The following is an 11,748-nucleotide window of genomic DNA, read 5'->3' as shown; positions in this document are numbered from 1 at the left end:
GGAATCTTTCTCTCTCGAAACTTAGAAACACTACTCGGCATCTAAAGTATCCGCGTTTTCCTTGATGTACTCTAACAAGAAGGAGAGCCCCTCCGACTGAAGATGGTATATTCACTATCATGAAAAGGCAGCAAGAAAAGAGCACTTTTACCTGTTCTCCGAATTCCTTGATGGAAATGGATGAAGCGCTGCAGCTCTTCTTGGGATCACCGGCTGCGTCGAGCCGCACCTGCCCTGCCCACTTTCCTAGGTCGGCCTTGGAGGGTACTTTTATCAAGTAGACGCCCTTCTCTTTGCACAGAGCTTTCACAAGTTTGACGTAGGTATCTAAGAACGAAAATAGTCAGCTGCAAATCGGAAAACCTCCCTGCATGAACCGTTGTCGCAATCTTCAGCAAGAATCACCAACTGAGCGTCCCCTCGCTCTAGAGACTGAAACAAGCAACGTGAGGTTGCATCAACCCACGAAACAAAAATATTCTTCTCCTAGCCACAATCACAATCAATTTACCTGGCATACTTCCTTCAAGCCACGTGCCAATCCAGAGTGAATGTCAGCGTAATGCAAAACCTGAAAGGGAGAATTGAGTATACTTCCGTTGCCACATTTCAATCATACCTCCTTGATTGCCTTCTCTAGAGTCATGATACCATCACTCACATCCTCGCCCTCGCCCTCGCCCTCGCCCTCGCCCTCGCCCTCTCCCATCTCCTCTCCCTCTTCCGCCTCCTCATCTTCCCCACCACCCCGGAGTATCAATCGTCCTCCTGCCGACGAAGGCAAGAAAACACCTGCAGTTCTCAGCAGTGGGTGCTTCAGAGGGATACAAGCTCCTGTTCTTCCCTCAGCCCCTCCTTGTGTCATCACCAGAAACGCCACCATTAACATCAGCCTCATCGTCCCCACTGCCATGGCCGCGCCGCTCTCAACTCGATGTTCCACATCCCCTCATAGCCCACCCCGCTAGCACCAGTGTGCTGCGGTTCTGAGTGCTACCGGACTGCAGGGCCCCGGGCCCGGCCATGGCATTCACTACGGCAGTACCGTACTGCTGCCCTGCCATCACTACAAGACAAGTACTGTTGCCTTGTATACTGCTGATCAGTACATAGTACTGTAAATAAAAACAAATCAGTACTGACTTCCTAGCAGCTCAGTAAAATTTCTAAAATATTTTAGTTACAACAATATTTTTTTAGATAGAGAATACTGTTCATGGTTGACATGCTATCATTTGGTAGCAAATGTGAAAGAACTCAAAGACCCAGGTATGTAAGAAGTGTACCAGCATTTCGATGCGGTATTACGGTAGTACCTGATGGAACCGTACTGCGACAAAGCTTGCGTGATACGAAAAGTGCTAATGACCTCATGATAAGTAAACAATTCTAGTAAAGAGTCCAAGGGATGAGCTATAAAAGAATGTATAAATATACGTTTACAAAAGTTTTAGATTCGTACCATGTTAGAGTACTATAGCTTTGATACTATAGCATTCTGATCTTGGTACAAATAGAACAGACAGACCACCAACCCCTGCAGAAAGCTCGTACCCCGTCCTTCTCCTACAATACTGTACCATTGGTACAGTTTGGAGGGGTGGGGGTGATTTTAAATAAATATGTTCTTCAAAATGGCACTAAGAGTGGGGTAGGGTACCCCAACCCTCATGATTTTTCCTGTCGCCCCTCAGACAATCTGGGGGTAATGGGTAGTGGAGATCATCCATGAGAGGGTGGGTTCCACTAATACTAGACTATAAAAAGATCTTGGGGTTGAGAAAAAGTAGAACTGGTGGGTGGGGGTGGGCTATGACCCCACATGGCAGAGCTAGGAAGGGGTGAGGTTAATGCAAGAAGCTTGGAATAAGGTAGGGTATTCCCATGGATATGGTAGGGGTACAACTTTGTTGGCAATGTACCCCAGGTTGGACTATCAACCTAACCGGTGACTCACAGAAGGCTGTGAGAAACAGAAAGGGTACAGGCTAGGAAGGGGGGTGATGGTAGCAGGGGTGGTGGTAGCACCGGGTTGCCGCGCTTGAGCTTCGGTCATGGTTTGTGGCAGTGGCGGGAAGTCTGGGGAGATATGCTGCAATCAGGAGGTGCAGGGGGCTTGATGCTGAGTGATTGCGGCGTGCTCGTGTGATTTAAGGGAAGTTTCAGTCACCTGCAGGCAAAGAGGGTTGGTTCAGGTCATCTCACAATCGAAGGTTTTGTTTGCAGTTCCGTGTGTTGAAAAGAATTTCGGGAAATTCTACGTTTGAGGGTTGATTGCACTGAACGGAGCTATCTGCAAGCAATTTGACGTCTGTATTAGCCAAGCCTGTCAGGAATCACATGGAGATGCTTTTTTGCTGTGTTCAATTCAAGAGAATAGAAGATTAGAGCGCGAATTATCGAAAGAAGGAGAGAGTGTGTGAAAATCCAGGAAGTATCCACAGATATTGTAAACCTTGAAGCAAAATGTCTATTTTGTCTTTGGCAGACTTACAGGCGGTCGAAAGTGCTATTCGTTCAGGTTGGTTTCTTGCATTCCACACCGATTTGTAAGGATTCTGATTCCACTTTGATAGCAGACGACCCCAGCAATGCGTTAGCAGCCGTGGAAGATTACATGGAATTTTTGAATCCTGAAGACTTGGTATCCGATAATGTTGTGGGCATGCAGTTTGCTTCTTCGACACTTCCGAAGATTGTTATGTGCATCCTCAAGCGAGGGTGAGATGTCCCTGTAAAACTGGGGGTATTGCTGAAATTTTCTGTCCGAATCAGGGATTTGGATGAAGAAATGGAAGATAGAGCATTTAGATTTCTCAGACACACATTAATATTTATAGCGAGAACGCTGACATGTGGAATTGAACCGCTCCATATCATCTTGGATGAAATTTTTATGGAGAGAAATCAACCATTTTATGTGAATAGGTATGGTCTTGAAGTGCAACTACGCTTTATTAATCGATCTACAGTTCCGGAGATGTACATGAAGAAATATCTGGCTATGGTGCTCCAACTGGGGTAGAAGCTTTTGAGGATGAAGCCAAAATGCGGGAAGCAATATACGCCGAAATAGGTAAGAATTCTTTGTTCATCTTTTGTCATATTTTGTGCTGTATTTCTGTGTTCTGATGGCTTCTCCTGAAGGTCAAACAAGGAATAGGCGAGGGCGAGCACACAATGTAGAAGGCCGTTTCATACACAACATCAATGCCTTTGGTCGGAACGGGGGGTTTCGGAAACTGAAGCAGGCACTGTTGCAGCATGATGTATGTACAAGAATCGGTAGAATAAGGACTTTGCTGTCTCCGCTGTTCAGCATTAAGGAATTCTTGACAAAGGACTTCTTGGATTGGTTCATGAAGATATTTTCAAAATTGAAGGAAATTATTTTGAATTTTCCAGATGAAGACGTCAAAGCAGAGACACAGTTTTTGAATGACATTGTGTTAATCCTGTGTACTTTATACAAGATCACATCGAATGGAGATTCATCGGAGGTTGTTGATAGATTTCGATTGGATCTTGCACTTAAAGGCTTAAAATCTCCTTATCTGGAAAGGAGGCTGGTTGGGCTGGGTGAGATCAACGAATTCGTGGAATATTTAAGTGCTAGATCTTGCAGTCGCCCAGATGACATGTCAGTTGATGACTTGCCGTCTGTTTGGATAACGGCTGACTTCATGTGTGATTGGCTAACATCAAATCGCATTCTGGAAGAAATTTTCATAAGGAATGTCCACACTGAAATTCTGAAAAGATGCAGTAAGATCTTGCTATTCCTAGCTCAGTGTAATCGGATAGGAAAGCAAGAGGTGCAGTTGATGTGGGATGCTTCCGTTGGACAGCACGAATCCATTTCCAAAATGATCCATGAACTTCTTGGCAAAGTCATTCGTTTACTACATACTCCTGATGCTCTTCAAAAATTGCTACATTTGATTGGTCAACAACCAGTTTCGAGTTTCACAATTCATCACGTTCAGCTCATCAACAGCTTGGCCCAGTGCTTCTTAATGCTTAGTAATCGAGGTGAAATAGATGACTCTATCAAATTTGCTGGAATCAATGTTATGTGGGAAGTGTTGCAAGACGAATTCCGCCTATCCCAGCTTGAAATACAAAATCTTTGTCTACAATGCTTTGCAAAATTGCTTGATCAACATGAATGCAGGTCAATACGATCAGAATATTTTAAACGGTGTATTATCAACTTGAAAGAACACAAATCTGTCGCACAGAGCCTTGTTGTGATGAATAACTTGTTTCAAAGTTTAGCAAGTAAGAGGAAAAAACCAGACGTAGACTGGTCGACCTTTGGATGCGTGAAAGATGAGAAAGAGATCCTTGATCTGGTTCTTGATGACCTTCAATATTTTCGAAATAATGTCTTGCAATTCGATGAAGGGTTACCTAGTACCCCAAGAACACCTAGGGGAAATGGCTTTAACAGGAGTTGCGATTCTCAATCCAGCACCCCACGAATAAATCAGATCTTACATCGTCAGGAACAACTCCAAAGAAGATTGAATTTCATATCAACTGTGCTCGAGATGCAGGGATCGTTGCTGACAACAGATCATTTGAACAAACTTTGGGAATCACTTCTGAGAGTAGGAATTGATGAGAGACAGAGGGAGATTTCTTTTGGATGGTTTGAAAGATTGTTGACCAGTCAATGGACTGCCAAAGCAATATTACCTAATCTGCACTTCTTGTTCCAATTGATTTGTACTATGGATCCGGCAGATATGACAGAAGTATCTTTCAGCCTTTTTCGTCAAGCCATGACACTTCTCAACAGAAGTGAGGGTATTCTGGAAGGTGAATTTGGACGTGAACCAAAATTGGTGGTATCGAGCGATTCTATTATGGGGATTTCCAATTTGTGGGATGTAGCAATTGGTGTGGCAGATGAGTCTGTGGCATTGAGAGCCATATCATTTCTCAATGGTCTGTATCAGCATGTGTCGCCCCAGATAGATAATTTCGAGAAGATAGTATTGGCAAAAAGGCAAGAACACATTTCGACATGTATGAAACACATGCGCGGTGCAGCAAAAAAGTGTGAGAAGCGAGCTATTGACAAAAATCAAATATATTTCAAGAGGATCAGTCGATGCCTTTTGATTTTGAAGCACTATCTGAAGAGCTTTGAATTGACAACAGGTGCATTGCACCCAGACCTTTTCCTGCGAAAGCATGGTAGGACAATTCGAAGCGAGTGGGTCAATCTCAGAATTCGACCTTTGGCACAGGCGACAGATGAATGTCTGTGCCTGCAGTTCGACCGTAACCTCACGATTGCCATTCTCCGAGAAATGGTTGCGAAGCAAGTTGGGGAAGACAGCCGCACTCTTCGCTTGTTTGCACATGGTAAGGAATTAAAGGAAGATGGCAGATCAATTTCTGATGTAAGGATTGGTGATGGTGACACAGTACACTGGGTAAAAAGGGCTGACTGCAGGGATCCCAAGATGGACGCTTCACTCCCTTCAATGATTGAATTCTACGACATGATGAATGATATAAGGACTCCGCATGATATTTTGGCACAAGATTTTTTCGATGAACTTTTTGAATTTTTGAAATTGCCAGAAGTAATTGCAGGACAAGTATGGGAATTGTTAATGTTGCTTCCAACTAACGAAAACTTTTTACTGAGTATAAGGGACCTTGGTCCCTGCTTGAAAAAACTATTATCACCAGATGGATTGTACAGCCAACTCTATGCATTACAAATTGTTGAAATACTGTTAGATGACGATGAATGTGGAAGCAAGCAAGGCTGGAGAACAAAGTTCTTGAGCGCGGGGGGGTTGAAAGAATTGCTGGAAATGCTGCTCTCACAGAAATTGTGTACCATAAACTCAAGTCAAAGTCACGCTTGTCTGGCCAAGCTTCTGAAGGTTTTACACATGATTATGATCGAAAGTGAGGAAACAATGACAGCTTCGAATGTTCAGGAGCATTTGAAAGACGAGACAAAATTGGAAAAATTTATTCATGAGCTCTTAAACCTTGTACCTTCATCTACAGTCAGTCCAGACACCCAGTCATCCTGCAAAAGTGTTTGTGTTGTAAAGGGATTAGAAACTGTTGCTATCATTGCTATGAAGTTGCTCGTATCAATTTTTATTCGAATACCGCTTTGCGTACGCTATTTGTATACATATAAGAATTTCGGAGTATGGATGAAAGATACTCTGCTTGCGACCTCATGTGACAACGTCCGACAATCAATTGTTGCGGAAATTATGCGAGGTTGCTCAATTAATTCTGAAGCTTGGAGTAAGGATCCTATGAATCTGGAAGAGCCTTCGGATAATCAATCTTGTATCCATCCGCACTTTTTCTTCATGAAAAATTTGCTCGAAATTATTCATACTGTAAAGGAATATCCAACAACGTGCAGCGACTATTTTGAGCTCTTGAATGGACTTCTCCCTCGCAGTGAAGACTGGGTTACTGCACTCAATCCTTTTTTTGACATTGCTGTAAAGGAGATTGTAAACTGCATCAGGACCAGCGAGATCAAAGAAACAAGATATTCAAAGGAAGAGGATATTGTGTTGCAGGGATACATGATAACCTTGAAATCAATTATCAAGCTTACTCCTCACTTGAAGAATACTGTATTCAAATCTCCCGCCTCGAATGATTTTATCAAGTATCTCATATTCGATTGCTTGTTTGATTTGCCTGCAGTGGAAGATAGGAAGCTTGTTAGCCCACCCAAGTGCAAGACTCCAAGAACCCGTGAAACAGCATTTGACCTGCTCAGTGCAATGGTTGAAGATTGTCAAAATAATCAAAACGATGTGCTCAATTGCTTGCTGAAGCTGCATGACAGGCGAGAGTTCCGTTCTTTGTACTTATATCGCCCTTGGCAACTTGACAAAGCTCCATGTGGATATGTTGGGCTCAGGAACCTTGGTGCAACCTGTTATATGAATTCGTTGATTCAACAGCTCTTTTATGTCCCAGAGTTTCGACGAAATTTGTTGCAAGTTGATACGAATACAGGGCAGTTCAATGGTCTGATGTATCAGCTGCAATGTCTTTTCAGCTTTTTGCAAGAAAGTGATAAGCAGTTTTATGATACTTGGGAATTTTGTCAGGTTTTTACAGATTATGATGGTCAACCTTTGAATATCACCCAACAAATGGATGTAGATGAGTATCTAAATATGTTATTCGAAAAAATGGAGGAATCTTTGAAGAAAACTCCTCAGAAGAACTTGCTTCGAGATTGCTTCGGCGGCAAAATTGTGCATCAAATCATCTGCAAAGAAAATGTGAAAGTTGGAGATATTGAGTATGGCGGGGACAATCCCTACAAATCAGAGAGGGAAGAAAGTTTCTATACTTTACAATTGGAGGTAAAGCATAAAAGGAGTATTCTCGAATCTTTGAATTTGTATGTGGAAGGCGAAGCTCTGGAAGGCGATAACAAGTACTTGTGCGAAGCCGCAAATCGAAAAGTAGACGCTGTGAAGCGAATTTGTATCAAGGAGCTTCCCAATACCCTGATATTGCATTTGAAACGTTTTGAGTTTGATCTTGACTTTATGAAAAAAGTCAAGGTGAACGACTGTTGTGAATTCCCTCTTACTCTAGAGATGGATCCATATACCATACAGGGGATTGAAAGGCGGGAAAAGGTTGCTGCTGATGCTCTAAAGAATGGGAATGATCCAATTAAAGCAATTGAAGAGATGGAAGGGGATGATGAATCGCTTTATGACTTGGTAGGAGTTTTGGTACACACTGGTACAGCTGACTCGGGACATTACTACAGCTACATCAAGGAAAGAAAACCAGTTTCCCTCGACGGAGACAATGATTCCGCAAAGTGGTATTTGTTCAATGATACTAATGTCGAGTTGTTTGATGAAAAGGACATCGGTCCTGCATGCTATGGTGGTAGTGAATGCATACAGCAACTTGATCCGATGGACTCTTCGCGGTCACATACTAAGCTGGTCTCACGTACGTACAGCGCATACATGCTTTTTTACGAGAAAAGGTCTATGACAACGGATGATCAACGAAAAAAGTGTATGACGAAGCATGGTGTATCTGTACCCATTCCGCTTGAAATTCTTCAAAATGTGTGGGAAGAGAACATCAGATTTTACAGAGACAAACAAATATTCGACATTGATTACCTCAGCTTTGCGAAGAAATTGTGCAGATTTGCAAACAAAGGAGAGGCGGACAGAAGCTCCGTTAGCCTTGCATTGCGAATTCTTCTTGATTGCGTCATTCATTGTTGGGACTTATCGCAAATCGATGATTGGGTATCCTTGATCAAACAGAAATTGAGTTTTTCAGAAGAAGGGTGGCGACGGGGGAAGAAAATGCTGCTTTCATTTGTTGAGAATGTGGAATTGAATGGCCAAGTTTTTTTCCAACATTGGTTTATGAAGTCGATCTTGAATCACAGGTCTCAAGAAAGTCGACAATGCATCGTGTCTTTGTTGCTGCATGGTCTAAAGGTTCTCGCTAAATTCGAAAAACAGCAGAGAAGGAGCGCTATTCCTTACTGTGAGTCCTCTGATAGTGACAGTTCAGACTGCGAGATCTGCGAGGATTCTTCGTTTCCACCGCTCTTCACCGACAAACCATACGTCAGAAAATATCGAGGGAAGAATATTTCAGGTACACGAGCCCCTTTTCCGCGTCCCTCCAGCACCCTTGGGCAATTCATTGACAAGGTTTTGGACCTCTTGCCAGAGATTCCATACTACTGGCGAAATATTTCGGAATATTTTATGTTGTTGGCTGAGTTCTCAAAGATCGGTAAGGAGGAAAAGACCTTCCTATTATCAAGACGAGTGGTGTCGCGTTGTATCGATGTTTTCTTGCATGAAGATTCTCCATTTGCACATGCTCACAAAAACAGAAATGCCATTGGAGATCAATTTTCAATGCCAGATTACTCGTACATGATGGAGCTTGTATGTCATTTAGTTCAGAGCGTGGAAATTGAAAGAGAGCATACAGATGAAACCAAGTCTCCTATTCCTCCGACACAACTTCCTGTTTGTGGTGAATTGGATCCTGCTTGTTTGGCGCTGGTAAAGCACAAAAGCTTTCTTCTTAAGGTCCTCACGGAAGGTGTAAATCCTCGACGTAGCATTCAACTCTTTGAGCATCTTTCCTGGAATCATCCAGAAATGAGCATAATGATTCTACAATGCCTTTGTGACGTTATCGAAGATGCTCATGAAGATGACTACGATTCATTCTTTAATATGTTGAACAGGGTACTTCATTTGGACGATACTCTGGAAGGATTGCGAGCAGAAAGATTTGGACCTATGTTTGTTCGAACAATCATCAACAATTTTCAGTATCCCGAGGCCTGTGCAAGATGTCTTAATTTTGTTCAAGATCAAATCTGCAAGAGTCAGCCAATCCGATTTTCGGTACTGAGGACCATCTTGCCCAAAAAGCAACAAACGAATCGCTGGTTTGAACTTTGCCTTTTTAGATGTGAATTTGAAGTCGTCAAGAATGCAATTGAGAGCATGGCCAAAGCTTTGTTATTTCCTGACGCAAAATCAGGCTGTGATGAAAACAGTAACAAGAAATTCGTGAACGAGGATGAAATATCCAAGTATTTCTTCGAATTCTTGATAGGCATTGAGGGAGGAGTCTTTGATACCGCACTGGAAGACATTAAGAACATGGGAACTGCTAATCTGACTGCCTTCTTTAGAATTCTTACGTTTGCAGTCAGATATTTGAAATCACCATGGTATCAAACCAAATTTGCAGAGAGAATGCTGAAGTTTCAACGTTGGTTCGAATTTCTCAATGACTTGGAGTTAGAAAATGATGTCAACAGAGGGGAATTGATCCGTCTTTTGTATGCTTATGCAGAAGAATACCCAGAAGCTATTGAACACTTTGCGGATGAATCGGCAAGAGTTCGTGATGTACTCATGAACAATTTCATTGTTATCAAGACACAAAAACAACATATATCATACAATCGAATTTTTCTCCCAAATTTTTACTCGTTGATTCTCTTGTGCTGTATGAATAGTGATAGCTACACCTTATTCATGATTGAGCACAGAAATTTCATGTGGGCCATTGAAAATTTTATTTGCAATTCGAATCGCTATCCTGAGGTGACAGCAATTTTATGGCAGCTTGTTAAAACAGCACTCGAGTGTAAGATTGGTACAGACATTGTGCAAGCTTTCCGAAACCAAATGATAGATGTTTTGCTTAGCTCTAAGCAAATATCTTCGTACCCAGATAACGCTCTTGTCTTGACCAAGTTAGTGATTGATGATATTCTGGAAGGACAGTCTGGATTGCAGCGGATCCTGGATTCGCACTTGCTAGAGACGATCTTCATGGCTTTTGCAAATTCGTGTAGTACTGTTTTTAACCCACATCCTGTATCTCCGAATTCTGCCGCCAAGAAACATCAAGGTTTGGAGATAAAAACTGCCGAAGAAAATGCATTTGCTGCGATGCAGATACTACGAAGAATTTTTTCAGCAATTTCGTGTAGGGGGGTGACAGAACAAGTCATCCAGGGAACATTTAATCGATGCAAGACACGTGTTTCAGTGGTGCAAGCCCTTTGTAGATTTTTGCAATCTCCACATCTTATGAAAGATGAAAGGTTGATGTGTCTAGCCGTTTTGAAGTATATGGCAACCTATGACGTTTTGTGCGGAAAAACCTGTCTCACAGAACTTCTAAAGAGCTACGAGGAAACTAGGATGCTCACACTGGATGAATGTAAGTCGCAATGTGCAGGACAAGTCGGCAATGCATCTTCTGGCAGTGTATCAACTGAGACAGCGCCTGGAATCGAAAACGATGCAAAAAAGAATTGTGATCATTGGCCGTCTTGTCGGGGATCCTTCGAGCACAGAGACGATGAGGTTGAGACGGAATATTGGAGCCTTTGTCAGTTGCTGTGCAACAATGACCTGCAACTTGCGGATGCTTACAATGATCAACGCTTCATGGTACACACTTTACGATTTTTGCTCTTTGCCTGTCTAGATGCGTTGATAAATCCGAAGACAGCTAGCCAGAGGAATTTTGTCGAATCGACTTTTGATTTGTTTATCAAAGTTAAGGGTGTGGAATTGCCTCAAAACGGCAAAACATCAAGAAAAGCAACAACTGAATCGACTGAAAGAGCTGTCAACTTCTTTACAAATTTGGGAAATGGTGATTTATTTCTAGATTCATTGAGAGGGAATATGTTAGTTGTAGTATTGATCATGAGAATTCTTGTATGCCACAAAGAATGGCTAGAAGATTTAAAAGCAATGGAGGCAATTCGAATGTTATTGATGGAATACTCACTTGATATCAAAGATGAAGATGTTACAGTCATTTTGCATGAAACTTTGCTTGATGTGAGGAGGGTCATGAACATGGGTACAAGGCGCCCTGGACTGCGAAGTGAATCTGAATCTATCGTCCTGGACCAAGATTCTAAGGTAAAGGCAATTTTGCAGGAAGTCCGACCTCTCATCATCATTGGAGACGTGCCTTGCTTCAAAGCAAAGCTACTTGAAGAGATGTCAGAGGATTACGTGCAGCCTTTGCAACAAGCCCTGGAGAGAATCAGACTGAGGGGGTTCTTGGCAAGAGAATACTGTGCGCGCATGGACGACATTCTGCAGCGAATCGTTCAAGCTCGGCGAATGGAGCTCAACGGACAGACGGGAAATTCAAAGGCTGTGGATATTTCATGATGTA

At 42.5% G+C, this 11,748-nt stretch overlaps 4 protein-coding genes across 4 annotated transcripts; 3 read left to right on the top strand and 1 right to left on the bottom strand.

The window, feature by feature from the left end:
* Positions 1-30: 30 nt before the first annotated feature.
* Positions 31-913, bottom strand: GUITHDRAFT_175547 (small subunit ribosomal protein S12e, PPC-targeted; the record flags this gene model as incomplete). Its single annotated transcript, XM_005839320.1, has 6 exons — positions 31-96; positions 152-327; positions 378-432; positions 512-571; positions 620-768; positions 793-913. 6 exons carry the CDS (start codon positions 911-913, stop codon positions 31-33), a joined length of 627 nt encoding a protein of 208 aa, XP_005839377.1.
* Positions 914-6,911: 5,998 nt separating this feature from the next.
* On the top strand, positions 6,912-7,433 carry GUITHDRAFT_53225 (hypothetical protein; the record flags this gene model as incomplete). The annotated part of the gene is made up of 1 exon (XM_005839168.1): positions 6,912-7,433. A coding segment is annotated over one exon (522 nt), but the record flags the coding sequence as incomplete, so codon positions are not given.
* Positions 7,434-7,457: 24 nt separating this feature from the next.
* On the top strand, positions 7,458-8,027 carry GUITHDRAFT_51654 (hypothetical protein; the record flags this gene model as incomplete). Its single annotated transcript, XM_005839167.1, has 2 exons — positions 7,458-7,664; positions 7,719-8,027. Coding segments are annotated over 2 exons (516 nt in total), but the record flags the coding sequence as incomplete, so codon positions are not given.
* Positions 8,028-11,414: 3,387 nt separating this feature from the next.
* GUITHDRAFT_102146 (hypothetical protein) lies at positions 11,415-11,744 on the top strand (the record flags this gene model as incomplete). The annotated part of the gene is made up of 1 exon (XM_005839166.1): positions 11,415-11,744. One exon carries the CDS (start codon positions 11,415-11,417, stop codon positions 11,742-11,744), a length of 330 nt encoding a protein of 109 aa, XP_005839223.1.
* Between the last annotated feature and the right edge of the window lie 4 nt (positions 11,745-11,748).

This window comes from Guillardia theta (genome assembly GCF_000315625.1).
Source record: "Guillardia theta CCMP2712 unplaced genomic scaffold GUITHscaffold_9, whole genome shotgun sequence".
Taxonomy (NCBI): Eukaryota; class Cryptophyceae; order Pyrenomonadales; family Geminigeraceae; genus Guillardia; species Guillardia theta.
The sequence above is the reverse complement of the archived record's forward strand: the minus strand, read 5'-3'. Positions and strand labels throughout refer to the sequence as shown.